The 27,968-nt window shown below is 37.3% G+C and overlaps 2 protein-coding genes across 2 annotated transcripts; one reads left to right on the top strand and one right to left on the bottom strand.

Annotated features, from left to right (window-relative positions):
• The first annotated feature begins 416 nt into the window (after window positions 1–416).
• On the top strand, window positions 417–13,409 carry LOC108998959 (NAC domain-containing protein 60-like). The gene is made up of 4 exons (XM_018975733.2): window positions 417–829; window positions 9,802–10,055; window positions 12,399–12,668; window positions 12,758–13,409. The coding sequence occupies exons 1-4, from the start codon at window positions 613–615 to the stop codon at window positions 13,259–13,261; spliced, it is 1,245 nt and encodes a 414-aa protein (XP_018831278.2). The 5' UTR covers window positions 417–612; the 3' UTR covers window positions 13,262–13,409.
• Window positions 13,410–14,114: 705 nt separating this feature from the next.
• On the bottom strand, window positions 14,115–14,477 carry LOC108998928. The gene has a single exon (XM_018975701.1). It carries the CDS (start codon window positions 14,475–14,477, stop codon window positions 14,115–14,117), a length of 363 nt encoding a protein of 120 aa, XP_018831246.1.
• Window positions 14,478–27,968: the final 13,491 nt, after the last annotated feature.

Here is a 27,968-nt window from a genome sequence, read left to right as displayed (position 1 = left end):
TTCGAAAGAGTCGGACAACTCTGTTGTCCAGAATAATCTACTCAAATTGACTATTTGTTACTTTTTAATTTTTTTTTTTAAATTTTTACGTTGTTTAATATATTAAAATATTAAAAAAAATATTTTAATATACTTAAAAATCAATTTTTTAATTATTAAATAAAAAAAATTATATCAAATTGAGCAATTCAACTTGAGAAGTAAAGTAATTTTTTTCTTACCGAAAAACAAATTAGGATAATAAACTCTAGAACGGTTCCGAGGCATAGTTCTCCCTCGTTAAACCGTGAAATCATCAACACGTGTGACGTTTTCACCACGTTTCGTACCGTGCCCGCCGCCAAGGTTGTCCGTGACAAGTCTCGCACGCGCGGGCGAGCAGTCACTCGCGCCATGATAGCCTTCAAAACCTCGTCTACACACTGGAACACTGAAAGCGAAGCAACCCACGGAAAGAAAGAAGACCAAAGAAAGCGCTAGACAGAGAAAGGAATAACCCACCAAAAGGTAGAGGGCAGAGTGGTTTTCGAATTCCCAGCTTTTCAGTTTCCGTTGATTCCGTTTTCCTTCTCGTTAAGTTGCTTAAACCCTGAAGACGAGAAAGAGAAAGCGATGGAGGGGCCTTCGGGAGATATTGAAAAGGAGGGGCCTTCGATGGCGGCACAGATGTCGTTAGCCGCCTCGACGACGTTTCCGGGGTTTCGGTTCTCGCCCACGGACGAGGAATTGATCTCCTTTTACCTGCAGAAGAAGCTGGAGGGGTCTGAGAACTGCGTGGAAGTGATTTCCGAAGTTGAAATTTGCAGACACGAGCCTTGGGACTTACCAGGTTGGTTTGTTTGTTAGGCCAACGAAGCACTAATTGGAACATACATCATCTCTCTCTCTCTCTCTCTCTCTCTCTTGTTTGGTGCTTGTAATATTTGTATTTTGTTACAGAGCCACGTTTTGTGTTTGCTTTAGTAAGAGAATTGGAAATCTGGGGGAGGTAGAACTGACGAATACAGTTTTACTTGCGTTTGGTTACTGAGAAAACGAAGGAAAGCAGAAGGGAATGAGATTTTATTTTTAAAATTTTGAGACTTTATATTTTGAATTTCACTTATTCACGAGACTTGAGAAAACAGATAGAAGTAGTGGGTTCGGCTGAAACTCGAATTTTTTTTGACAAAAATTCCTCTGAACATTCATAACTCAACAATTACATGGTTGTTCAACAAGAATACAGTTCTTAATAACATCTGGGCCATCTTCTGTCAGAATATTTACTCTTTCATTCATAATCAATTACAATCGGTTGTTACAATATATACAATCAGAATAAATCTTCTATTTTAGGCTATACAGAACAGGTTGCTATAATCACGTTCTCGTTGCTATACAGAATTTTCTTTCCATCCCCCTTCCTATAATTCCTCCTATCTACCCATATGTTACAACTCACGCCAACACTCCCCCTCAAGTTGATGCATACGGATCCCTTATGCACAACTTGACTAGTGAGTTGTAGAATTCTTTGCTGGACACGGCTTTGGTAAGTATATTTGCTAGCTGGTCTTCAGATTTGACAAATGGGAATCGAATTGTCTTTGTCTCAAGGTTATGTTTGATGAAGTGCCGATCCACCTCCACATGTTTAGTTCTATCATGCTGAACTGGATTATGAGAGATATCTATTGCAGCTTTATTATCACAGAAAAGACTCATTTTTGATGTGGGAACAAAGCCAATCTCAGTTAGCAACCTTCTCAGCCAAAGGAGTTCACACAAACCCTTGGCCATCCCCCGGAACTCTGCTTCTGCACTAGAGAGTGCCACTACTTTCTATTTCTTACTTCTCCATGTCACAAGGTTCCCACCAACAAATGTAAAATACCCTGAGGTTGACTTCCTGTCTGAGATGTTCCCGGCCCAATCTGCATCTGTATAACCCTCGACTTCCAAGTGATTATTCTTAGAAAACATGAGCCCTTTCCCTGGAGATGACTTCAAGTATTTCAGTATCCGAGTTACTGCCTCCATATGTTCCTCACTCGGACAATGCATAAATTGACTCACCACACTCACGGCATATGCAATATCTGGACGCGTATGTGATAAATAAATTAGTTTGCCAACTAACCATTGATATCTCCCCTTATCAGCTGGTTTCTGGTCCGGATAATTCCCAAGCTTGTGATTCTGGACAATCGGGGTATTTACCGGTTTGCACTCCAACAATCCAACCTCAGATAATAAATCTAGGATATATTTTCTTTGGGATAGAAAGATGCCGTCGTTTGATCTAGCAACTTCGATCCCCAAAAAATACTTGAGCCCACCTAGATTTTTCATTTCGAATTCACCAGCCAATTGCCCTTGGAGCCATGATATTTCTTCTCTATCATCTCCTGTTATAATCATATCATCGACATAGACAATTAAAGCAGTTACCTTGCCCTGCTGTCTTTTGAGAAATAAGGTATGATCTGAGTTGCTTTGTTTGAAACCATATTTCTTCATTGCCAAGCTGAATCTCCCAAACCACGCCCGCGGCAATTGCTTTAATCCATACAAAGCTCGCTGCAATTTGCACACTTCATTAGTTCCCGTGGTCACTGAGTAGCCTGGAGGAATGTCCATATACACCTCTTCTTCAAGATCACCATGAAGAAAGGCGTTCTTCACGTCAAACTGATGTAGTGGCCAATCTAAGTTAGCTGCAAGAGATAACAACACTCGAACAGTATTTAGTTTCGCTACTGGTGAGAAAGTTTCTTGATAATCTACACCATATGTTTGTGTATACCATTTTGCCACAAGTCTCGCCTTGTACCTCTCTATAGAGCCATCAGTTTTGTGTTTGATAGAGAACACCCACTTGCACCCAACTGCTTTCTTTCCTCTTGGTAATGGTACTAGGTTCCATGTCTTATTTTTCATCAAGGCTTCCATTTCGTCTTTGATGGCTTGAGTCCACTTCGGGTCTTCCATGGCTTCCTCCACCCTTGTTGGAACATGCTGGGTAGAGACGTCATGCATGAAGGTCTTGAGGGGTTCGGTCAGCCCCTTTGTGGACACATAGTTGGCAATGGGATATAATGATCTTCTTTCTTCAATATCTGGTGAGTAGCGGCTTGGTGGTTTGCCACGGTTGTGCCTGTGAGGTAATACATAACCAGCAGGAGATTCTATAATATTGTCATTCAAAGAGCTTACCTCAGGATCATTCTCAGGAGTTGGGTCTTCGGGTACTACAGAGGGGGAAGAAACTGCAGCTTCATGATTGATTGCCTCGTGATTGACTTCTTGATGATTAACTGTTTGATGATCAGGAGCTTGAGAAACACCTTCTGATTGCATCGGCTCCTCATGTGCTTCAGACAAGCCTAGCCAATCTAGTTCCACCCATTTTCACTCTTCCTGGCCAATCTCCCCCTGAAGAGGAGAAGTGGGTGGGAAGAAAGTTTTGGTTTCCATGAAGGTGACATCCATGGAGATATAGGTGCGATGAGAAGTGGGGTGATAGCATCTATAGCCTTTTTGGTGAAATGCATACCCCAAAAATAAGCACCGACGAGCACATCGATCTAGCTTTGTCCGCTGGTTCTTATGGAGATGGACGTAAGCAACGCACCCAAACACACGTGGTGGAAGCATCAAGATTGTGGGCAGCGGAGTATGTGCCGCAAGAGCTTGTAATGGTGTTTGAAAACCCAACACTTTAGAGGGCATTCGGTTCAGAAGATGCACGGAAGTGGTAACAGCATCTGCCCAATACCGAGAAGGAGCATGGGCACCGATTAAGAGAGCTCGGGCAGTCTCAAGAACGTGTTGATTTTTTTGCTCAGCAATATCGTTTTGCTGAGGGGTTTGGGGGCACGAGGTTTCATGAAGAATGCCATGATGTTTGAAATAATCCCGAAAGTGGTGATTAACATATTCACCACCATTGTCTGATCGGAACACTTGAACTTTAGCAGAAAATTGGGTGTTTATCATAGCATGGAATGACTTAAACACACCAAAAACTTCATCTTTGTTTTTGAGCAAATAAAGGCAAGTCATGCGAGTACAATCATCCACAAACAACACAAACCATTTGAACCCAAATACAATAGTAATTGGTGAAGGACCCCACACGTCGGAATGTATCAAGGCGAAATGAGTATCCTTTTTATTCAGACGCAAGGGATAAGAAACCCTATGACTTTTTGCTAAAATGCAAGTTTCACATTGAAAATCAAAATGTTTCAACTTAGAAAACAAATCAGGGAACAAGTGTTTCATGTAGGTGAAGGACGGGTGTCCTAAACGACGGTGCCAAAGCCAAATCTCCTTCTCTTCGTCACCAACAGAATGCTGCATGTGAAGAGCTTTGCCCACGCTAAAGTCTTCCATATAATAGAGCCCCCCTCTCTTAGTACCACACCCAATGATCTCCTTGGTGAGAATGTCCTGGAGAAGACAAAAGGCAGGGTACATAAGCACAATACAATTAAGATCAGACGTTACTTGGCTTACGGAGAGAAGCTTATGAGATAGTGAAGGAACAAGTAATGTATTCGGTAGTTGCAGAGTAGGGGTTAAGTTCACAATGCCCGCGCCAGTAACAGGGGAAATAACACCATTTGCATTAGCAATATTAGTACGCCTTGGTAAGGAAGTCTGTGTAAAATCCTTAGCATCAAATGTCATGTGGTCCATGGCGCCAGAGTCCAGTAGCCATCCACCACGTTCAGCATTACCAAGTGAACTAAAATAAGCACAGCCAAGATTACCTGGGTTAGGAGAAGAAGGAAGGTCCGAACCGTGAGCAACCGCTGGTGTAAACGACAAGTGAGGTTCTTGCATGAGCCACAGCTGCAGTACCAAGATCCTCGTCGTTACGAGCTGGGTCACGACGTTTCTTAGCCTGGAAATCATTCCACCAATCAGGATACCCGTGCAACTTAAAGCAAGTTTCACGTGTATTCCTCTGATTTCCACAGTGAGTGCATTTCAAGCTATCAGACGACGCACGAGATTTCTGCTTCCCATTGGTAGACCCAAGTCGCAGTCCTTTGGTGGCAAGAGCAGCACTAGGAACACCATCTGCGATGCCAGTGATCATAACGGTCTGGCGAATTGCTTCGCGGCGGACGTGAGCATATGCTTGCTCTACGGTAGGGAATGGACGAAGTTGCAGTACGTCACCCCGAATCTTGTCCAGTCTATCGTCAAGGCCATCCAAGAAAACATACACCCGGTCTTCTTGAAGGATAGTATTATACAGATGAATATCAACTGCACACTCCATTGGATTGGGACGCCGGAAATCAATCTCACGCCATAACCCCTGAAGATCATTGTAGTATTGCTCCAAGGAGCCTCCAGCTTGTTTAAGCTGCGTCACACGACGTCTAAGGTCATAGACCTGAGACGTATCACTACCATCAAAATAAGTGGTAGCAATGGAGTCCCACACCATTTTGGCAGTAGGAAACCGAATGAAATTCCCTATCAATGAGGAATTCATTGAGTTAATTAGCCAGCCTTTGACAATTGCGTTATCTGGGATCCGTCGACGATGGTTGTGGAAAATCACCATTGATATATCCCAACTTGTCTTTGCCAGAGATGTACATCTTGACAACTTGGGACCAGAGGGCATAGTTGGTGCCATCCAACTTAATGCCAATCGGAGCAGCAGGGGGATCAGTGGAAAGGGTCGGTGTTTGGACTCTACTCAGAGCTTCAGTGATTTTTTAAGTGAATTCGGTAAACATGGACTGGTGCTCTGTATCAGAATCCGACGACATGGTTGGCGAGGTAAGGGACAACAAGTATTAAGGTTTTCGGGAAGAAGAAGGTCCAGGATTTTGCTCTGATACCATGTCAGAATATTTACTCTTTCATTCATAATCAATTACAATCGGTTGTTACAATATATACATACAACTAGAATAAATATTCTATTTTAGGCTATACAGAACAGGTTGCTATAATCACGTTCTCGTGTGGATGGAAAGAATTTTCTTTCCATCCCCCTTCCTATAATTCCTCCTATCTACCCATATGTTACAACTCATGCCAACATCTTCCAGCCATACAGTCTCATTATCAACATTCAAAGCATGCTTTGCAGTCTGATGAGCAGCATTGTTTCCTTCCCTCGGCGTATATTGTAATTTCCAGCAGCTACAATCAGAAAAAACCTTCTTAATGTCCTCAATAAGCTGACCATACCAGGAGCAGTTTTCTTCAGGTGATTGAATCTCCTTAATGATATTCAAAGCATCACCTTCAAATATAACACTGCTTAAACCAGTTTCCTTACAAAAAGACATGGTTCTCCGTAAGGCATTGAGTTCTGCTAACACAGGAGGAGAAACAAAAAACTGAGGCATACATAGAGTAGCAATTAAAGAACCTTCACAATTTCTGATTACAACCCCACCACCCATCTTTGCATGATTCACATCCAAAGCTGCATCCCAATTAGCTTTGTACCAATCACTGGCTGGTTTCTTCCTTTTCACATTTCTGTTTGTGGTACTGTGTGTCTGAACAGAGTTCCTTGATAAAACCTGAGCTCTTTTATACTACTCCAATTCAATCTTAGCATGATTATAAATCGAGGTAGGACTCTTGAATTTCCCATAAAGAACTACAGCATTTCGTCTGAACCATATCCTTCTAAATACACAAGCTATTTCCTCCAATTCATTCTTCTGCAATCTACTCACCAGCTTCTCCCAAAGAGTTAAAAAATTTTCCTCTATACATGGCCATTTCTGTACCAGGCTTCAAGAGTCTGCAAATACATCTGACACAGCAGTACAAGACCATAAAGCATGACATATGGACTCTTCCACCAGCCCACAGATGGTGCAAACAGGTTCTTTTTTGTTGGAAGAGCCTCATTTGCTGCTTTCCTAAGAAAGACTTTAATTGAAGAGTTTTTCTACAGATCAGCTACTGTTCACGGTTGATTTGTAGCACACCTTGCGCGTATATCTTTTTTCTTTTTCTTTTTTTCTTTTCAAGCAAAACATGCGTTTTGCATTGTCCCTGACTCCCTTAACCATCTCCTCCTGTACAATCTCTTCTCTGATCCCTCTCTCCATAAAATCCCTCCCCTCCATCAAACTCACAAGTACCAACTGAAATACTACTCTTCATCCTCATGCTCTTCTTCTTCAACATTCTCGTCCAAAAAAAAGCAACCTTTCGTCACTATCCAGACACACTGATCATAACCCAAAGTGTCTTCCGACTCCGGCGAGCACCTTAGGCAAACCAAGGCAGCCCACAACCCAGGAGCGCCACCACCGGAACAAGAACAACTTCCGTGCCTGCGCTGCAACTACACCAACACCAAGTTCTGTTACTCTCACCCCGCCACTTCTGCAAGTCCTGCCGTTGCTACTAGACTCACGGCGATACCCTCCGTGACATACCCGTTGGTAGCAGCTCCCGTAAGAAAGCCAAGCACTCTCGCACCACCATAGCCACAACCATCGCGTCCTCCACCGCTACTTCACTGCTGAACACTCAAGGGCCTGCTTTTTTGGTGGTGGTTGGGTTCGGACTTGGTCTTTGTCCTGGATTTGAGGAAATGGGATTCGGGCTTGGCAGAGGGGTCTGGCCTTAAAACGGAGTTGGAGATGCTTTGTCCCCTGTTTGTATAATTCATTTGAGCTTCGACAAGAGAGGGATAGAGGGGCGGATGAAGTTGAGGGGCAAGTGTGTGTTTCCGAAATCGACTTGATTCAGTTTGGGGCAGCTTGATTCGCAGAGAAGGAAGCTTGAGAAGAGAAGAGGAGAAGGAAAAGCTATTCGCGTTTTGAATAGGGGCTGATGCAAAGATTATTTCTTAATTGAATTAGGCACGTGTACTAAATCCCTAGAACATTTTATCCTCAGACCCCAACTTACTCAAAGGAAGCCCACTAATAATTTCAGCTTCTTCTTTATTCATGATTCCGTGAATTAGCTTAGAGTCCTAGCAGCCTTTAACTTGATCTATAAGTTCACTCACTGTCAATCCTGATGAAGGACCTTAACAGGTGACTGAACTTTATAAGAACTTGGTATGGGCAGCCACTTATCACCCCATATCTTGACTTTAAGACCATTGCCAAGTCTTCATCTTAGCCCTTTTTGAAGCAGGTACTTGGAACCCCAAATACTCCTCCAAAAGGAAGGATACTTTGACACTTCTCCTCGTACAGTCTTGAAAGAACGACAGAGAAGACATAACCTCGTATTAACTGATGCTGGCTGAAACTGGAATTGATATTTTGTTTTTCACTTAAAAATGTGGCACATAATATATGACCTTATTCTAAATGTGTTTACTCTAGTCTTAAATTTCTTGTTAGAATTTCTTAATGATTCCTTTCAAATTTTAGATGAACAAAATTTGAGTTTCATCGTTGAATTTTTTTTTTGTTGGTTACTAGGCATCAATTAATTCGTGTTTGAGCAGGTGGTTATTCGATTGGTTTCTTCTGATGTTGATGTTTGGGGGTCGGAATTTCAATCAAAGCATTTATTCATGTGCTTAAAAATGGAGTTGTTTGCTTTTTGCGGTAAAACCTTTAGGTCTCGTTTGGTTACACAGATGAGATGCGATAAGATGAGATAAAAGTTGAAAGTTGAATAAAATATTGTTAGAATATAATTTTTTAATATTACTTTTGTTTTGGAATTTGAAAAAGTTGAATTGTTTATTATATGTTGTATAAAAATTTGAGAAAATTGTAATAATTATATGAGATGAGATGAGATGGTTTGGTTTGTGTAACCAAACTAGGCTGCCCAAATATAACCGATATCTCATTTTAGATATGCTAATTTAGGCTGATTAGATATATGTTCTCCGGAAGTTTTCATATTTATATATTTTTAGTCTCAACAGAGTCTTTAGTTGCGATGTTAAGCTCTAAGTAGTCTCTTTAAAAAAAATGCGTCACACTTGGGATCCACACAAGAAAATTTACTTTTTCATGGTGGCCGCCTATTTTCGAAAGGAATTGGACAGGGCTTGCACACATTAAGATTGTATATAGCATTACTCCACCGTTGTTAAGTCATCACTGCACTCTTTTGGCACAAGACATCCAACGTAATCAGGTCTTATTGTCAGTTCATTATTGTTATTGTATTATTTTATTTTATTTTATTTTTGGGTTTGTACAGTTTGGGTTCAGATTCTTGACGAATTTTGTGTTGATTAAGTTAATGCATGTAGGAAATTCATCATAAAAAGTTTTGACTTTTTTAAGTATTATTTTACTTTATTCTTCTGATTTTTTGAATTGTTAGTTTTATAGGAAATATTTTCGATCGTCTCTAAAACATTATTTTCTTATTGCCCCTTTCCTCTTTGCTAGAACATAATTTTAGCTTAAAAAATTATAGTTGTTGTTTGTATAAGGAAGATTTTTAAGCTTTGTTTGCAGATTGAATCTGATGTTCCATACTTGCAACAACATACTTTGAGTATCTAACATATTTGCTTTCTCTGTACTTGGATTAATTATTAATTCAAACCGTCAGCCACAAAGTCTGGTTATCAGTTTGCGTGATATTTTGTCATTTAATCTTAAGAAAAAAAATCCAAGTAACTTCAGGGACAATTGATTATTTAAGTTTGGAGCGCCCAACATGTTTAAATATGTGTTTTCTAAACATCAAGTGCCATATTGGTTCTGTTATGTATGTTGTGCCGGAACCTGTTTACATGTCTGTGAATTCTGATGCAATTTCTCTTAACTCAGCCGCTGTTTTTACCTGGGCTTAGTTACTTATTTGTGCTGGTAAATTTGCAAACAGCCAAATCAGTCATTCAATCGGATAATGAGTGGTTCTTCTTTTCTGCTCGGGGAAGAAAGTATCCAAATGGCTCGCAAAGTAGGAGGGCTACTGAATTGGGGTATTGGAAAGCTACCGGGAAAGAAAGAAATGTAAAGTCTGGTTCCAATGTGATAGGTACAAAGAGGACTCTAGTGTTCCACACAGGTCGTGCACCAAAAGGGGAAAGGACTGAATGGATTATGCATGAATATTGCATGACCGGGATTTCCCAGGTGACTTAATCATGAGTACATTTGATCTTCTGCTAAATAGTTGAGTTGAATTTTGTTTTTCTACACTTTATATGGCAAATCTCTTTGTTTGATAGGCAAATACAATCTACACACTCGTAACCCTATCCTGGAGCAGAAATTTCAAAGAAAAGTTATTAGGAAATTAGATAGGGAAATCTTGGGTCCAATATCCCCCATGTAGAGGAAAGGAGTAGATACTTCCTTCTAAACTAGTCTTTCATAGATAAGGGTATGGTCTCACTCCTTCTATTGAGGGGTTTTACCTCTCTTTGGATTTAGTTTTCTGCCTCAAGTTCGCCAGTTATGGAAATCTTTCTTGACTCAAAGACAAGGGATGCATGATTTCCGAACGTCAACAAAAAGGATTGTGCTCTGCGCATCCCTTGATCTCTGCCTAACCAGGGCTAGGCTAGTTTTAGTCTTCAACAAATCATTGCCTTAGTCTTTGTCTCGTCTCTGCTCCTGTGGCTTAGTCACCTTAGTACAGTGTTTAAGATGACATCTATCTTTTTGAGACATAAGGAGTTAGACTCAACTTTGATATATAAGCAAGGTGAAAGTATAAAAACCAAAGCAAATCTGGTTAAAACCTTCTGCGCAGCCTTCTTTAAAACCTTTTGACTCCCATCTGATCAAGTCGGGACGGCCCAATTTAACTGGGACTTTTTGACCTTGTAGGTTTCTTTGAATTTCTTGTACATGATAGCTTGATTCCTCCTTTTTTTTACTATTTGTTATATATTTGTAGTGTTTGATAAATAAATCAAATGATAAAGATGGGGGGCAAGTAAGGCATGGATGGGGAAACAGTGGCAGGTAGGTAATAGGGCAGAATTAGTCAAAGGGGCCACCTTCCATACTGGCCTCTAATGTGTCCGCTAAATATGTCGTTAGCTCAGGGAAATAGTGGCTGTAGTATCTGCATGATATAATATAACCAAAATCTTCAACTAGGCCTTTCACAGAAAATGATGTTATTTTGTTGTGCTCAAGTCTAAGCCTTATTTAACCCTTTTATGCTAAGAGAGTCACTGAAATCCTGATCTTTAGCACCGAGCTCACTTGTAAGGGCCCTTCGGATACCCTTGGATAAGCAGGTTCTTTGGTCCTAGAGTTCATGGATTGTTGCAGAATATTTATGATTTAATTTCTGGCACTAGTGACGTTGAGGCTGCATTAGATATATCAATAATACGAAAAGAAAGTTTGTGCCTGCCCTATGGGTATGATACTGGTAGAAGTATATTTTCGAACCAAAAACACTTGTCATCCACTACAATGAATCCATTGTTGTTGAAGTTCCTGGATGTAATATGGATGCATAAAAACAATTGAGATACTGAAATGATTATTAATTATGGGAAAATTGCATGCTACCCCCGCCCCCCAAGCTACCACCTCTTTTGCAATACAGACTTGTCATTTTACTGTCTAAACTACTACCTCCCTTGCGATTTGTCACTCTTTAAGATCCAACCGTTTGTTCATGTCACATATTCTAATCTATCTAATTATTAGATCTTTATAAAGGCTAGATGGCAACTTATGTTTCAAATTGGGGACAAAGTGATAATTTTGATATTAGGTGGTCAGCAAAAAGAGTGGTACTGTGGTGTAGCTTGAAGGGGTAAAGTGTAATTTTTTCCATTAATTAGTTTTTAGCATATATGTTAAAAGAACTACAAAAGTCTTATTGGAGTTGAATATTGCATTAGTGAAATATGATTCTTGAATTCATATCCTCAAGACCCTAGAATGGGAGGAAAACAAAAGCGAGGCAGGGAAAATGGGAAGGAAATCAGTTTTCTCAGTTAATTCATAGAGAAGTGAAGGGCTGGGAAATTGAGATTGGCATTCTACTTTCTTTTAGGTTTGGAGAAATCAACTCACACTCTTTTGTCTGTTCACTACCCCTCCTGCCAATCCACCATCTTCCCTTCCTTTCTTTCCATAACAACCAAACATCCAAAAGGAGAGGCGGTTCCTTTACATCTCTTCCCCTCCTTAATAAAGAGTGTAAATCATACTGTTTTCTGACATGTTTTGGAATCACTGGGAATTAGAATTTTGTGTTATATATCTTCTTCTAGTTCATATCCTCCCGGAAAAATTTAAGCAGCACGGCTTTAATTGTTGCTCGGTTGCGTACTTATTTTCCTTGCTGAAGATAGATTTTGATTGGAAATGGTACCTTATGAAACATGCAATTTCAGTGAACCAGCATTAGTTAATTGTAAGATGTTTGTGCTTAAACTAAGTTAGGTTCTTTCTGGTCAAAGTTTACGAGTATTTTGTTGGATTCTTTTCTGGGTGTGCATGCAGGATTCTTTTGTTGTTTGTCGTCTCCGGAAGAACCTTGAGTTCCGTCCAACTGATTCTACAAACCAAGCTTCTTCAACTCAAACGAATTTGTTGACTTTGCCTTGTGCAGTCTCTGATGTTGGCATTGAACAGTCGGGATTATCTGAGGGGGACAAGGCAGTTGGTAGCAGTCATGATTCTTATTCCCTTGATCAAATTGATTCCACGTCTGAATCTGATCAGAAACTAACAAATGAGGTTACAATGGCAGAAAGTTCCAGTCAACAGAAGGTAGGTTTCATTTGGGCCATTTGCGTTGTTGAAGACTTCTAAAAGACTTGAAAGACTTCTAATCCATTCTATTCTTGCTTGCATTATAGGAAATTGGCATTGAAGAAGATTTTTATGCAGAGATACTGAAAGACGACATCATTAAGCTGGATGAATCGTTGCTGTCTGTTTCTCCTCTATTCCTTCCGACAATGACTGATCATGTGTCTGAGGCTGAGAGAGAAACTCAACAACCAATTCAAGAAATGGTTTCACAGGTGCCTCCTTTACAAGGCACGGCATATCGCAGAATCAAATTAAGACTGAAAGAAGCAAAGAAATTTCCTGCAGAGGGACCAGAATCATGGGAAAGTGGCGAAACTGTCGATAACTACTTAGCAGAGAAAGATGAACATGATCCAAACCAAGAGCAGCAGCCGCCAAAATGCCTGTTGGGTATATTCTATACTAGAACAATCAACCATTGGCGAGCATACGTGCTTTTTATTATTTTGACTCTGCTAGCTTTGTTTCTATCTTGGCTGGGAGGATCCCGGCAAGCTAGAAGGATTACATATGCCACTTTGTACGAGCATTTTTGGCAGCGGATGTAAATATCAGGGGATGTAAATATCAGGCTTGGTCCAAGATGTAAATATCACGGTAATTGAATCTTTAATAACCCAAAGAGCATTATGTTTTAGAAAGTTTGGTCTTTGAGAAATAAATATTGGTGGTGCAAATCTCCTGGTTTTGTTGTTTTGAAGGCTGCATGCTCGTGCGATGTTTTGCGGTTGGGCGTAATGTCCTCTTTATAGTGGTTTTCTAGCGAATACCTTTTGCACCCCACAAGCTAGAGGTTTTTTCTTTCTTAATTTTTTTTTTTTTTTTTTTTTTTTTAAAAAAAAATTTCATAGCAAAAGCTCTCATAATGGTGAGAGCAACACCCTTAAATAATTTGTTTTTTAATGGGCAATACACAGAAGTATAATGTAATAAAAGTGGAATGAGGATGTGATACATAGTATAACTTAATTAGAGAAGAAAAACACAGAAATAGTTATAAGTACCATAATATTATTTGAGGTTTTGGACATTTAATTTCCAGCATATTACATTCATAGATCTTGTTTGGGAGGGCTCTGTTGTGCATCTTGCAGATAGTTTAATACAAATATTATTTTGGGAGGTCATCTATTGGTAGTAAGTTTTTTTTTTTTTTGAAGAAAAGAATAACCTGTATGTTATATTCATGAATCAACAGAATTACAAAGTTTATCAATTTCCACAAGTTTCTTAATCTCTTGAGGATAGTTCTCCATCCACACTATCTCTTCATTTACATGTAAAACACTTTTAGCAAGACTGTGCAACACTATTACATATCCTATTCACGTACCCAACCCTCCAATGTCATCTGTTAGTCAAAACCACCTTCAATTCTTCTATCAGTTGGCCATGCCACACCTACAAGGCTTCTGCCTTTTTGATAGCTTGAATCACAGTTAAGGCATCCCCTTCTAACTGCACCCTTTCGAAATTTAATTCATTACACAACTTCATAGCCCTCCAAAGGGCATAGATTTCTGCCATAACAGGATCTGCAACATTTAGCTTTGGACAGTACAAAGTAACTAACACTTCTCCACAATTATCCCTGATAATCACCCCAATCCCACATCTGTTCTCATCAATCTTCAGAGCTGCATCCCAGTTGACATTGACTGTTTCCCCAACAGGTGGTTTCCAATGGGTAATCCTACTGCCTTGAGTCCCAAACCTCTGGCCACTTCCTTGCTTGCTCTGAGCTTGTTGAAAGTCACTCAACATCTCTGCTGCTAGATTAAAAACTTCATTTGGACCCTCAAACTTGTTCTAAAAAACCACACCATTCCTTCTTAGCCACACCCTTCCCAAAACCAAGGCTATCACCTCCAATTGGTCTTGAGAAAGCTTCGAGGTCCATTCTGTCCATAGATCAAACATATCCATTTCACAACTAGACCACTTCTGCACTGGACTCCTCTCACAAGCTTACACATCACTAGCCCCATTGCAACTCCACAAGGCATGACAAACTGAATCCTCAGCCAGCTTGCACACTGGGCATAAGGCTTCTCTTAGAACCTTCCTACTCATCAGATTTCTTTTTGTTGGAAGGCAATTGGTAATGGCTTTCCAAACAAAAACTTTTGCAACTCCTGGAATATTCAACTTCCATAATTTCCTCCAAGCCTTCTCTACCTCTTCTGATGCCTCCCCTTTACCCCTTCTTCTTTTGCTCATTTCAGCATGATTGGCAAATTTCACACTAAACAAATCATCCTTTGAATAAGCCCATATTTGCTTATCTAGGAGCTCAGCAATACTGACAGGTAATCTGCAAATTATATTTGCTTCATCACCATTAAAAAGTTGCCTCACTAACTCTTCATTCCACCCTTTCTTCTCAATAATCAAATCCTCCACTCTTGCCTCAGCATTTAGGATATTCACAGGAGATTGAACTTTAAAAGTTACTGCCTTAGAAATCCACCTGTCTTCCCAAATTTTGATATTCTTCTCATCCCCAACTCTCCAAACCAAACCATCCTTCAATAATTCCATAGCACCCCATAAGCTTCTCCGAACAGCAAAAGGCTTAGACCCCAAAGAAGCTTTCAAGATTATAGAATTTCGACAATACTTATCCTTATGAACTACTGAAGCCATAGATTGAGAGTTTAACACCACCCTCCAGCACTGCTTTGCAAGTAGGGTCTTATTAAAAGCATCTAATTCCCTGAACCCCAAACCTCCAACAACTTTTGACAATCGCTTTTTTGCCCGACTCCTCCACTGGATTCTATTATCCATTTGCTTAAAACCCCACAAGAACTTAGCCATTTGTGATGCTATCTCTTGACACAGCTTCAAAGGCGACTTAAAAACACTCATGTAATACGTGGGAATAGCTTGGATGAATGCCTTGAGAAGAACTTCTTTACCTGAGGGTGACAAAAATTGATTCTTCCAGTTACTCAACTTTTTCCATACTCTATCTTTGATGTTACTAAAAGATTGGTATTTAGCGCTACCAACCATAATTGGCAACCCTAAATATTTCTCACAATTGCTTTGCACTCTTGCCCCACAATCCTTCACAATATTTGCTCTCACCTCAGAAGAAACAGTAGGACTAAACAAGATAGTTGTCTTATGCTTATTCAAGCTTTGCCCCGATGCCGCCTTCTCATACATCTATCCCACTGATTTTCATCCATTCATTCCATGAAGCTTTCCCAAAAATCAGAAAATCATCAACAAATAGGAGATGAGTCAATTTCAACCTCCCTCGAGCCACTGAAACCCCTTTAATCTCACCTCTCCTCTTAGCCTGTTCCAGTAGTGCACTTAACCCCTCTGCACAAATCAGAAAAAGATAAGGAGATAATGGATCTCCTTATCTTAATCCTCTAGTTGGATTAATAGAATCTCCTGTCTTTCCATTTACAAGAACAACATATGAAACTGATGAAATGCACCTCATAATCAACCCAATCCACCTAGCACCAAATCCCAGTTTTTCCATAATAGCCTTCAGATACCCCCATTTCACCCTATCATAGGTATTTGAAATGTCAAGTTTTACTGCCATGCTTACCACTCTTCCTCTTTGTCTACACTTCATCGAATGCAACATCTCATATGCTACAATTACATTGTCAGATATCAACCTCCTAGGAATAAATGCACTTTGGCATTTAGAAATAACCTCATCCAGTACCATTTTTAGTCTATTAGCTAAAGTCTTTGCAATGGTTTTATAAACAACATTGCAAAGACTTATAGGCCTATATTTATTCACACTTTTAGGCTCACTTACTTTAGGAATCAGAGCTACATAGGTTTTGTTAATGGCATCAAGCAAATTACCACCATTTAGAAAACCAACACTGCTTTACATACATCATCCCCTACTATATGCCAGAAAGATTGAAAGAAACATGCCCCATAACCATTAGGTCCCCGAGCCTTCTAAGCACCCATCATTTTCAAAGCCTCCTCTACCTCCTCTCTTTGAAACTCTTTCTCTAAAAACTCATTCATAGACACTGTTACCCATGGCTCCACAACATCAATACACTCCTGAATGGCTTGACAAGAAGGATTGGCACTAGTGTAAATCATAGAAAAATGATCTCTGAAAGCAGCAGCAACATCTTCCTCATTTTCCTTCAGTACTCCCTGCCCATCCCTGATAGACACAATCTTATTCCTTTTCTTCCTCTAATTGCACACTCATGAAAATATTTAGTATTTTTGTCCCCAGAGTTATACCAGTTTCTCTTTGCACGTTGCTTCCACATCACATCACATCTTCTTGCTCCAACAAAACCCCAACCTTGTCTGGCAAAGCCTTTAGCTCCTCCATATTTTCTTGACATAGATTTTCTTGAATTTTTTTTATTCTACATGTTATCTGCTCAATCTCCCTCTCCCCTTATCCCTTCCTTTAAAGAATGAAGACAAAGAATCACTGCAAGTCTTGAGTTTGGACTGAACACTTTGAGAAGGTTCTGCAATAGACTGTCCCTTCCCCCATCCTCTTCTAATGACATCTTCACACTCCTCCTGTTTAATCCAGCAAGCTTCAAATCTGAAAGGAAAATGTTTACATCACAAGACCTCATTTCCTCCCAACATAATCCACAACCAGGCAACCCTCCATATCTAGTATTCTCTGCAATCCTGCAATTTTATGAGCTCTAGCCTTTATTTCACAAACAAAAACCAGAGCAGGCCTCTTCTCCTTAACCATATGGCTAAGGTCTTGAACAGTCCGAGGGTTGCCAAGCCCTCGGCAGTTCCAACATAACGTTTTCATAATGCCAGGTGGTGCTGCTCAGTAGCCACCACCCTAGCCTGTCCTCATCACAGACCAAAAAGTCATTACCTCTCATCCTCTTCACATCCATCATCATTTCACATTCATCTTCCCCATGTTCATAGTTTCTTTTCAAAGCAATAAGAGAACTAGAAAGCTTACCTACCTCAGGCTTAGCTCGAGCCCTTCTCTTCCATCTCGAGGATCGCTTGCTTTCTTGAACTTCTTCCTCTACATTAAGACTTTTCCTTTCCAGCTGCACCTTGCTTTCAGAACCAACCTTCTGACCATCATTTTCACAGTCAAATACATCTGGCCTTTCTTTGCTCACCACGTGCAATGTAACTGCAGATTGTAACTCCAAACCACTACTCAATTCCTCCCCTTCATTTACAACTTCATTTTCCATTCCTCCCCTTTTAAGCACTTCTCCCTTATCCTCATAATCACCATTAGTCTCTGACTTTTCCTTCTTCTCTTCATTAAACTCACTCTCTCTCTGATTCGTGCCTTTTGCATTGCCTCTCCTAGTTTGAGAAGTAGCTCTCAGCCAAGCACCATGCTGACCAGAATTCCCTTCCCCTTCCTTACAACCATCCTTCTCATGCATTACCTTCCACAATTAAAGCAAATCCTAGGCAGTTTCTCATACTGGAATGGCACCCAGCTAGATCTTCCCTCCACAATAATGATTCTTCCACGAGCTAAAGGCATTCCTAAATCACACTCCACCTTCACCCTAAAACACCTCCCCCAAGCCACGCCATCCTCTTGAACATCTACCTCCCTAACCTCCCCCAAAGATCTTCCAATAACCTCCCCCATTTTCTTATTCATATAGCTCAAAGGTAAATTAAGCATTTGCACCCATAGACAAGCATGATCAAAATCAAGCTGACTAGGCTGCGTTTCACCATCAAAATCCTTAAGAACAAAACAGAAGATTATCAAACAGCCACAGACAACCATTGAGAACTCTCACCTTATCTCTTCGATTTACAAAAGAAATAACAAAGCAATTATTCCCAATATCATGAATTCTAATGGTTACCAACCTTCCATACCTTCTCCATCATCGATCTAACAATATCCCTTCCAATCCTACGATCCGAAATCACTTTCCCAACCAAACTTCTTTCGCCCTTCGATTTCGTCAACCCTAGCACATCCTGCTAAATTTCAATCGGACACTCCTCATCGTTCAACTACAACCTCCTCCACACATCCTCCATTTATTCTATCGCACTCCTCTGCTTACTTCGCAAGCAAAGAGATCCTCTCTTCCTCAGTGGAGGAAGATGACTAACGACTTCACCTCTATCGCTTTCCAGAAACAGAAAGCAGTTGAGAGAATACTCCGCTGATTTATATCTGTTTGTACTAGTTAAGAGAATTAACTTATGTTCCTAGATTAATTAGGACTTGTAATCTTAGGACATATATGAGTACTAGGCTCATTTGTTTTCAGGAAACTTCTCAACTCATCTCATCTCATCTCATCTAATCATTACAATTTTTCTAAATTTCAATACAAAATAAAATAAATAATTCAACTTTTTCAAATCCCAAAATAAAAATTATATTAAAAAATATTTTATTCAACTTTTTAACTTTAATCTCAACTCATCTCATTTTATATGCGAAAACAAACGAGACCAAACATATTAGTCTCGGGCTCACCATTTTTCCTTTTTTCTGTTGTTTATTGTCTTGGTGGGGATTATCCGAAAGGAAAATGATAGACATTACCATTTTTGTAACATTGTTTTAAATGAATGATATTTTGGTAAAATAATTATAAAAGTAACATTATTTTATAAAAATACCCTCATTTTAAAGCATGATTATATAAAAGTTATAAAAATGATTATAAGTGTATCATTACTTTCTTAAAAATGTCATTTGATAGTAGGGATGACAATATGTGATATGACTCATAAATCCAACACGAACACAACATGAAATTACCAGGTTTGAGTTTGATATAAATGAGTTTGGATAAAAAAGTGTTGATCCGTTAAGATGATTAATAAATGGGTTAAACCGTTTAACCCGAAATTAACCTGCAATAATCTGTTTAAATTTTATTCTAAAATTACAATTTAAATTGTTGGGTTGTAATATTGGTTTTATTATATGTTAAAATTTGAAAAAAAAAATTGATATTTTTTGTTAGTTAATAGTTTTATTTTTTTAAAGATATTATGGCTACTAATAAATATAGATTTGAACTTTTATGTGAAATTATGTTAATCAGATCAAATGAGTTATATGGGTTAGTTTAACTTGAAACGAATTGAAACGAGTTGTGTCGTGTTTATTTATTTTTAATTATTTCTTAAACGGGTCAAAATGGATGACACAACATGATTCGTTATTTAAATGAGTCATGTTAGGGTTTGAATGTCTAATTTGTTTAGTTTAACATGTCGTGTTTGAGTTAATCGATATAATCAAATGTTCATGACTTGACATAATATAAACATGATCCGCAAACACGAATTACGATACGTATATAAGTCAAGTTAGTTTATTGGGAGTGGACGCTTCCTTCCTCGTTGGGATGCCCATGGCTTATCCTCTCAGCATTACTTTTTTGGTAATGGGCTTGTGACCCTCTCGTTGGGCCAATTTTATTGGGCTAAATATAAGTTTGCACTGTGTCCTCGTTGGACCTCTCTTAAGGCCCAAGTAAGTTCATTGAGTTCAAGGAAATAAAAGGAATAGTTTTAGAATTTGAAGAGATTTTTATATTTATTTTTTCCATTTGTCACGAATGCTCGCTTCCATTGGCTAACAACACTGACGGATCTAGTAAGTTTTTGGAGTACCAATTTTTCGACCGTTTGATTTAGAAAAAGATAAGTCTTAATTTTAATTTCATAAAAAATTATGAAAACATAACTATATATAAAATTAGATTATATATCAAATTAAATCTAGATAATTTGCTACATACATGTAGAAATAAAACTATAAAATTAAAACACAACTTATTATATGATGGGAACAGTTCATATCATTATATGTTTTAGATCTCTAACACAATATCTCATAAAATAATATTCATCCATTATTATTTTTGTAATGAAATATTTAGAACTTGTTTTCTAGATAGAAACTATCAAGTGATCTTTTATAAGGCAATCTTTCATTACAGTATGTAATTGCTAGTTTATCAACTTTCATGTAAAATCAAAATATTTTCATGTTATATTAAGCATATAATGCTATAACTAAGACCTTAAATAAATTTATTATATTTCTTTAACTTAATTTTAGTGGGGTCAAATCCTCAAAAATAGATTATATATATATATATATATATATAGAGAGAGAGAGAGAGAGAGAGAGAGAGAGAGAGAGAGAAAGAGAAAAGAAGCATTTCTATTTATGTATATTGAAATTTTAAAAAAAAATAGAGAGATTATGAATTTTTTGTAATCATGAATAAAATTTGGGGAGTATTTTGAGTTTTAAAAAAGTTTCCCTATTTGTTTGCGATTTGATCTCTGTCCATCACTAAATTATTGAATGGGAGGACCATTTAAATAAGGAAAATGATACTCTGTTTTTACCGTTCAATATTACCGCCTGGGGGAGGGGGGGCCGGGGGCGGTACGGTTACGTTTGGTTAGTGAGAATACTTGAGAAGTATTGAAAATGTTTGTGAATAGTTATGAGTAGATATTAAAATGAGTTTGTGGGTCCCATTGAGAGTATTTTGAGTTGTTTGGATGTATGAAGTATTTTGAATTGTTAACTTTTAGATAGGTAGTTGAAAAATGTGTGGGTCCCATCAATGATTGATTTTATTAATAATGATGATGAAATGATGATTTTATTTATATATTATAGTAATAAATATAATGGCATAATAAATAATCCCCAAGACAAATTAAAAATCAAAATTTGAATAAAAATTAATTATATTATTACAAATTAATTATAATTATTAGAAAATAATTAAAATAGAAATTTGATTAAAAAATGCAAACATTTCTAGTAATGTAGTGAAATAAAAAATTTGTATATTATTACAAATTATAAATTCATGGTTTTCGATAACGTGTTATTACAAATTACAAATGCATGCTTTCTGGTAACATATTGAAATACAAATTTTGGATTTTATTACAAATTAAAACTTCATAACGCATTGAAATACAAATTTTATATATAACGTAGCCTAAATCAAAATTATTTGAATGGACGACGGGGGCAATAACATATTCAAAATTATTATGCATTTCATAATTTGTTTTGTATTATAGGAAATTATTTAAATAAAAATTTATAAAAAAATCAATCTTTTGCTATATATTATGATATGTTTCCAGTGAGCTATTTTGAAATTTTTGTTTCACTCCAAAATTTTTTTAATTAAACCCATTTGAAATTGCCGGGACGTCCTTATGCTCCCCTATTATCAATTTTTTCTTGTATATATGCTCATAAACACGATAAAAGCTAATATACGATCTTCTACATATATTCCTACCCAACTTCAACATCACTTGCATTTCTCATTTAACAAGTATGATAATAATGAATTTTGATTTAAAAAATTATTTATACTAAAATTTATTGTAATCAAAATTTGTAAAAATCAATCTTTGGCTAAATATTATGTCATGATGACAACTCGCAGCTGCACTATTTCACATTTTTATTCACTCCCAAACTTATTTAATTAAACCCTTTTGAAATTATAATACAAATTAGAATTAGTCCATACATGCGAAAATCCCAAAACATACAAAACATAAAAAATCCCAACATCCACAAACATGTACAAAAAAAATAAAAACATACAATACAAAAAAAAATTAAAGCAAGTTTCAATGGGCCTCCCTATGTGCCCACATATTTATTGCGATAGAGTCCCTGATTCCAGCCATGGCTTGTCCTGAGGCAGATGGCATGTCAGGCATATGCAACAAATGTTCCAGATTATCCTCAACAGTCTGTCCTTCATAAAGATTCGGATTGTTAAATTTACATCATATCTTATCATTCGGTGTAATTAATCGAATAATGTTATGCATGACACAACATGCAATGACAATATACCGCTGTCGTGTCACCCTGTATGGGTTCATTGATTTCAAAATTCGAAACCATTTTTTTAGCACACCGAATGTACGCTCAATCACATTTCGGAAGGAAGAATGTCGATAATTAAAATAATCTTGATATCTAGAGAATGAGCTATTGTTATGTCGGTCAGACCTATGATACCGCACCCTGGGGTACTGGGGCATAAATCCAAGTGTGCACGGAAAGACGAAATCAACCAAGTAATAATAACCTAAAAACCAACTAACAAAAAAATAATGTGGGATTCAAATATTACGTCAGGACAAAAAATCGTAACTCAATAAATTAATGAAAAACAATTCTTACCCTCAGGAGGCAATGGGAAATTGATCCCTAGACGACTCAACGCATCCATAAATATGCGTGCATCATGGGCAGTGCCTTCCCAACCAGTGTATATGAATGTGAATTTCATGTCGAAATCACAGGCTGCAAGCATATTTTGGCTAACTCGTTGATGACGAGATAGATACACATTAGTTGCCTCAGCAAGCACACATGCATCGATATAAGTCCCGTCAATTGCACCATAACATTTCTGCAATCATATATTGTAAAATTGTGAGTTCTCCCGTTTTTAATAAAATGGGACCGACCATGGTCTCTTAATTTTCAACTGTATATTTCATTTTCTTTAAACCAGAGTAAGAAATTGTTACCTCAAACCATGGATAATGTGTTGGATTTCCTTGAATATAAGGTGCCACCCCAGTAGTATGTGTAGGTGCAATCACATCAGGAGCAAGATTACATAGGGCAAGCATCACTGCATAGACATACCGATTAACGGTTTCAGTAGAGTGTTGAAACTAGTTGCCTGTGATTCGTTGAACTTGGGCATGTGCGATTGTGTATGCAAACATTGCTAAAGCTTCCTCTATCGAAACCTCTCTTGTCGATGCCATATATTCATTCGCCCGCAATGTATTGCATAATGCTTCAAATGCATATATATTTCCATCCGAAACAAGTTCCAATAGTTATTCGGATGTCCATTGAGAATTGCAACTATATAGTCTCGTCCACGTAAGCCAATATTATGTTCTGGCATTCGCTCAAACACTGGCAATGCGCTTTCCTCTATTGCTGCCATTGTAAACATAAACATGTTATCCAACATCGAATTATCACGCATCCTCGAAAGTAGGTATTCGTCCCACATTGGAGGCTGGTTACTACTAGATATATCACGCCTCCTCCAAGCTTCGTAATCGTCCCACCTTGGAGGCTGGTTACCACTTGATCCAGCTTCGGTAGTGTTGTTTGCCTCTACTTGCGACTCATCATCTGACCCACTTCCAACATCCATTCTGGTGTATGAAAAATCATTATAAAAAAATTACACTTTGATTTTATGCCAAATAATGCAAGTGTTTTAAAAATCGCATCATTCATAAATTGTCAATAACATGTTCATCTGATACAGTGTCATAAAATCAAACACACAACAAGCATAATAAATACTAACATCCTAAACAGCTCATAAACAACAATTTCAATGAAAACAATATCCACAGTAATAAACGTAAAATCAGTTTGGTAACAGACAAGCTACGTCACTGCAATCCCCATATCCAATCAATTTTGCGGTACGGGGGCATCATTAAGAACGCTTCAACTGCCTTATCATGCCTAAACTTTTCTACTGCTTTGTTATATTGATGTGCAGGGTGCGTCGAGGTAATCTCATCCAAAAACTTCATACAGGCACCCAGCTTGCTATATGACACATCTGAACCAAAGTCAATCTCATCGCCATTGCTGCACTTTCTACTACATTCATCTAAAAACTACTTATCCAACTCATTTCTCATTGCAGCGTTGGCGGCCATAACTTCCAAAGTTTTGCTAAATTCTAGGAATATGCTACCCAGGACCGGCTCCCTTCTTCGACAACGACCTTGTCTCTGTTTCCCAGTTGGCCCATCAATGTCTGGCCCATCTAGATCTATTGGCGAGTCCGTGGCAGTTCCCAGTATAGGGCCCCATGCCCTCACCTCCTCCTTAAGTCGCTCCTCCTCCTCACTCGTAGGAGTTGTTGCGTGGACGTAAAATGGCAAACACCAATCGCCATAGATTGCCCAAAAATGGTGATAGGAGATCGTAGTCTCGACAACCATTAGTCTTGAATTTTCTCTATTGGCTACGCACCTAGCCCAATGAAAAAACTTATATTATAATTGCCATATACACTAGAGAATGAGAAGAAATCAATTCCAACATATAACTTGAATATGTATTACAAATTATACTATAGAAATAAATTTTTTATCTTTATTGCGTTAGCCCAATGTTCCTTCGTGGCAATTACAGTTTTTGTCTGTGGGTTCCAACCCATTCCTGTTTGGCCCATTAAATCTGTGAACAGTCGTAGCCTCTGCCTCAAGCGAGTGATTTTTCTCCTAATTTATGACGTATCAATTATCTTCCTCCCAACTCGAGACAAATTTTCTGCAAGTCTCAAATAATCTCGGTTGGTGATCTTCGACCCAACCAATTTTCCTTCAATGGTCTCTTGGTAGAGGATGTTTACCAACATCTCCTCCAATCCATTGGTCCATAGCTCGTGATCACGCTGGACCTCAAACTCATCCATCGAGTCCTAGTCATTGCAAACATAAGTATGTGAGCAATCCAAAAATCTTATTTCTTGGGGTAGTAGTTGACTAGTTATAAGAATGTTCATAATATTTCCTCCAAAACGTGAAATAATCATAAATATGGTTTCATTAATATATTCACATACAACTTTAACTCATATTTATGAACATGGTAAAATAACATGGTACCGATATCACTTGATAGTCCTATGAGTATGGTAAAAAGCTGAGGTACAATTAGAAATTTAACTAATTAGAATAGTAACATAGAAGTTTTACTAACATGGTACCAATGTTAATTAATAGCCCAATGGGTATGGTAAAAATCATGGGTACAGTTAATAAGCCAAAAAAACCTAATCTAGTGCTTTGTAAACATCATAGCAGTTTAACTAATAGTCCAATGCACATAGTAAAAATAACAAATATTCATACCTCCCTCGAAGCACGTGTTGAAGATCTAAGTTAGTATCGATGTAATAGATCAACCGCAAAAAAAGTCAGGCACGAGAGAAGCAATTTGAGTAAATTGAAATCTAAATTTGATGGTTTAGATTTGAAACCAATATAGGTTTATTGAAATGAAACCAATATGGGTTTATTGAATTGAATGAAATTTTAAAATCCAATATGGGTTTACTCAATCAAAATCCAAAGAGATTACGTGGAGTTCCCACTGAAATAATTTTTGTTTAGAAGTTTAAAAAAAACGCTTAGCTCTAGGTAACGCCAGAAATCCAAAAAAAAAAAAAGATGTAAACGGAATACATGAAGATATGAACCAAATTCACGATGAGTTGGATAAGCTTAGGAACATTGTTTAGATGAAGACATTTCGTATAGTTTTCTTGTTCACAACTGCAAAGTTAGATAAAGACGTGTTCCACTATTTTTAAAATCTACAACCAAGAAATGATTTCTTTAATGCATACAAATGGTTTCAAACTAAAAATATCAACACCTCCTTAGTGCTCTTGCAGCTTCTTGAAAGCAATAATCTTATAGTCAAAACATATGATTTCTTTAAAGCAAACAAAGCTCTATAAACTAAAAAAATAAACTCCATCCTATATGCTTTTGGAGCTACTTGAAATCAAAATGGCCAATAGATGGGGACTAATATAAACGCATATATATATATATATAAATATATATTATAGGTAGTTTCCTATATTAGTCCAAACTGAGAGAGGAAGGGGGAGTCCACAGATGAACAAGGAGGAGCAAATAATTTCATGTCAAATAATAACTAGTTTTCCTTAGATGTGCCTAGACCCTACTTATTGATTATCGAGGGCTAGCTTTTACATTCTAATATTATTAGTTTCATTCAGTACTAACCATTCAATTAAGAAAGGTAACATAATTAAGTTAATTACGTTTGTGTTAACTTTTTATAACTTGATAACATTTACATTTGGATAGTGAATGTGTTTGAAAATATTTGTATGCTGCAGTAAAAAAGTAATAATAGAATATTCAGTATAATAAAAAGTAGGTAAAAGTAATGAATAATAGTAAAAGTATGTAAAAAATAATGAATAATAGTAAAAAGTATGTGAAAAGTAATAATAAAATAAAGAATAGTAGTAAAAATGTTTGAGAGTACTTGAGGTATTTTCTTGAGAGTAACAAGGATGTTAAGGATGTTAAAATAATTAAAAAAATAAAAACTTAAATACATTATAGAGTAGTAAAAGAGTGATAGGAATGTAGTAAGCATATCACTATCATTTGATCAGAATATTGTGATTTTAACTATAATACAGAGAGAGTGTAGTACTACATGAAAAATAAATATTTATGACGAATTCTTTAGAATAAAAATAAATTTATTTTCACAAAAAATAATTGGTAGCTGATAAATAATTTTCTTATAGGCATACTACTTGAATCATACGAAAAAGCCATAATGCTATCAACTTAAGTTGGGAGATTTGTAAAATAGAAGAGTAATGATAGTTGTAGTCGTGAATGTATAAGTACTGAATAGTTATTTAAAAAAAAGAAAAATATATACAAAATTTATAAGAAAAAAATATTAAATTTATTATTTTTTAAAATGATTATACACTGTATAACTGGAAGTAATATTATTAAAAAAAATAACTCTATTATACCTAAGCTGCATGGTTTGTATCACCAGTCGTGAAAATTGTTATCCGTTTTCATTACCACGTCGCATGAAAGACCAAACAGTCAAAAACAAGGGGATGTTGTTATCCGTACGGTAGGAAAATTTATGGAAAAGACAAGGTCATTATTTCATGCGTACGGTACGTACGTAGGAAAATGTATGAAAAAGACAGCAGTCCATCAGTATTTATTTAATATTTTGATTTTATTAGTATATATTTAATCTGACCCTTCTTAACGTACGGCTATAGTTTGGGATATCATAAAATATAGGACTCAAATATAAATAATAAATAATAAATAATAATAAAATGTTGAGAAAAGTCGCCTATTTATCAACAAGCTAATGCTGATCTTCAGAGGTTCAAGGTGTGCTCAGACCATTTGCAGCGCATTGAATGGGAGGGCCCTCCAAATAATTACACCAACTTTAAAATTTGCATGCAGTACCATAAATGCAGAACAGCTAATATATACATTAATAAGGTGGCTGAAAATCATTCATGACGTCCTTAAAACCTACGGAGGTCATAATATCTCATCAATATAACAAGACTAGTCGTACTGTTCAATAAAAGACGATATGCCATATATATATATATATATACTAAGATGTTA

Source organism: Juglans regia, chromosome 14 (assembly GCF_001411555.2).
Source record: "Juglans regia cultivar Chandler chromosome 14, Walnut 2.0, whole genome shotgun sequence".
In the NCBI taxonomy this organism is placed as follows: Eukaryota; Viridiplantae; Streptophyta; class Magnoliopsida; order Fagales; family Juglandaceae; genus Juglans; species Juglans regia.
The sequence above is the reverse complement of the archived record's forward strand: the minus strand, read 5'-3'. Positions and strand labels throughout refer to the sequence as shown.

What these genes read in the sequence shown, in the direction of transcription:
- LOC108998928 (XM_018975701.1), bottom strand. Translation starts at nt 14,477, where the DNA reads ATGTTGAGTGACTTTCAACAAGCTCAGAGCAAGCAAGGAAGTGGCCAG.
- LOC108998959 (XM_018975733.2), top strand. Translation starts at nt 613, where the DNA reads ATGGAGGGGCCTTCGGGAGATATTGAAAAGGAGGGGCCTTCGATGGCG. An exon ending in GCATGACCGGGATTTCCCAG is followed by an intron (nt 10,056 to 12,398) that starts GTGACTTAATCA and finishes GTGTGCATGCAG; the next exon opens with GATTCTTTTGTTGTTTGTCG. An exon ending in AAAGTTCCAGTCAACAGAAG is followed by an intron (nt 12,669 to 12,757) that starts GTAGGTTTCATT and finishes CTTGCATTATAG; the next exon opens with GAAATTGGCATTGAAGAAGA.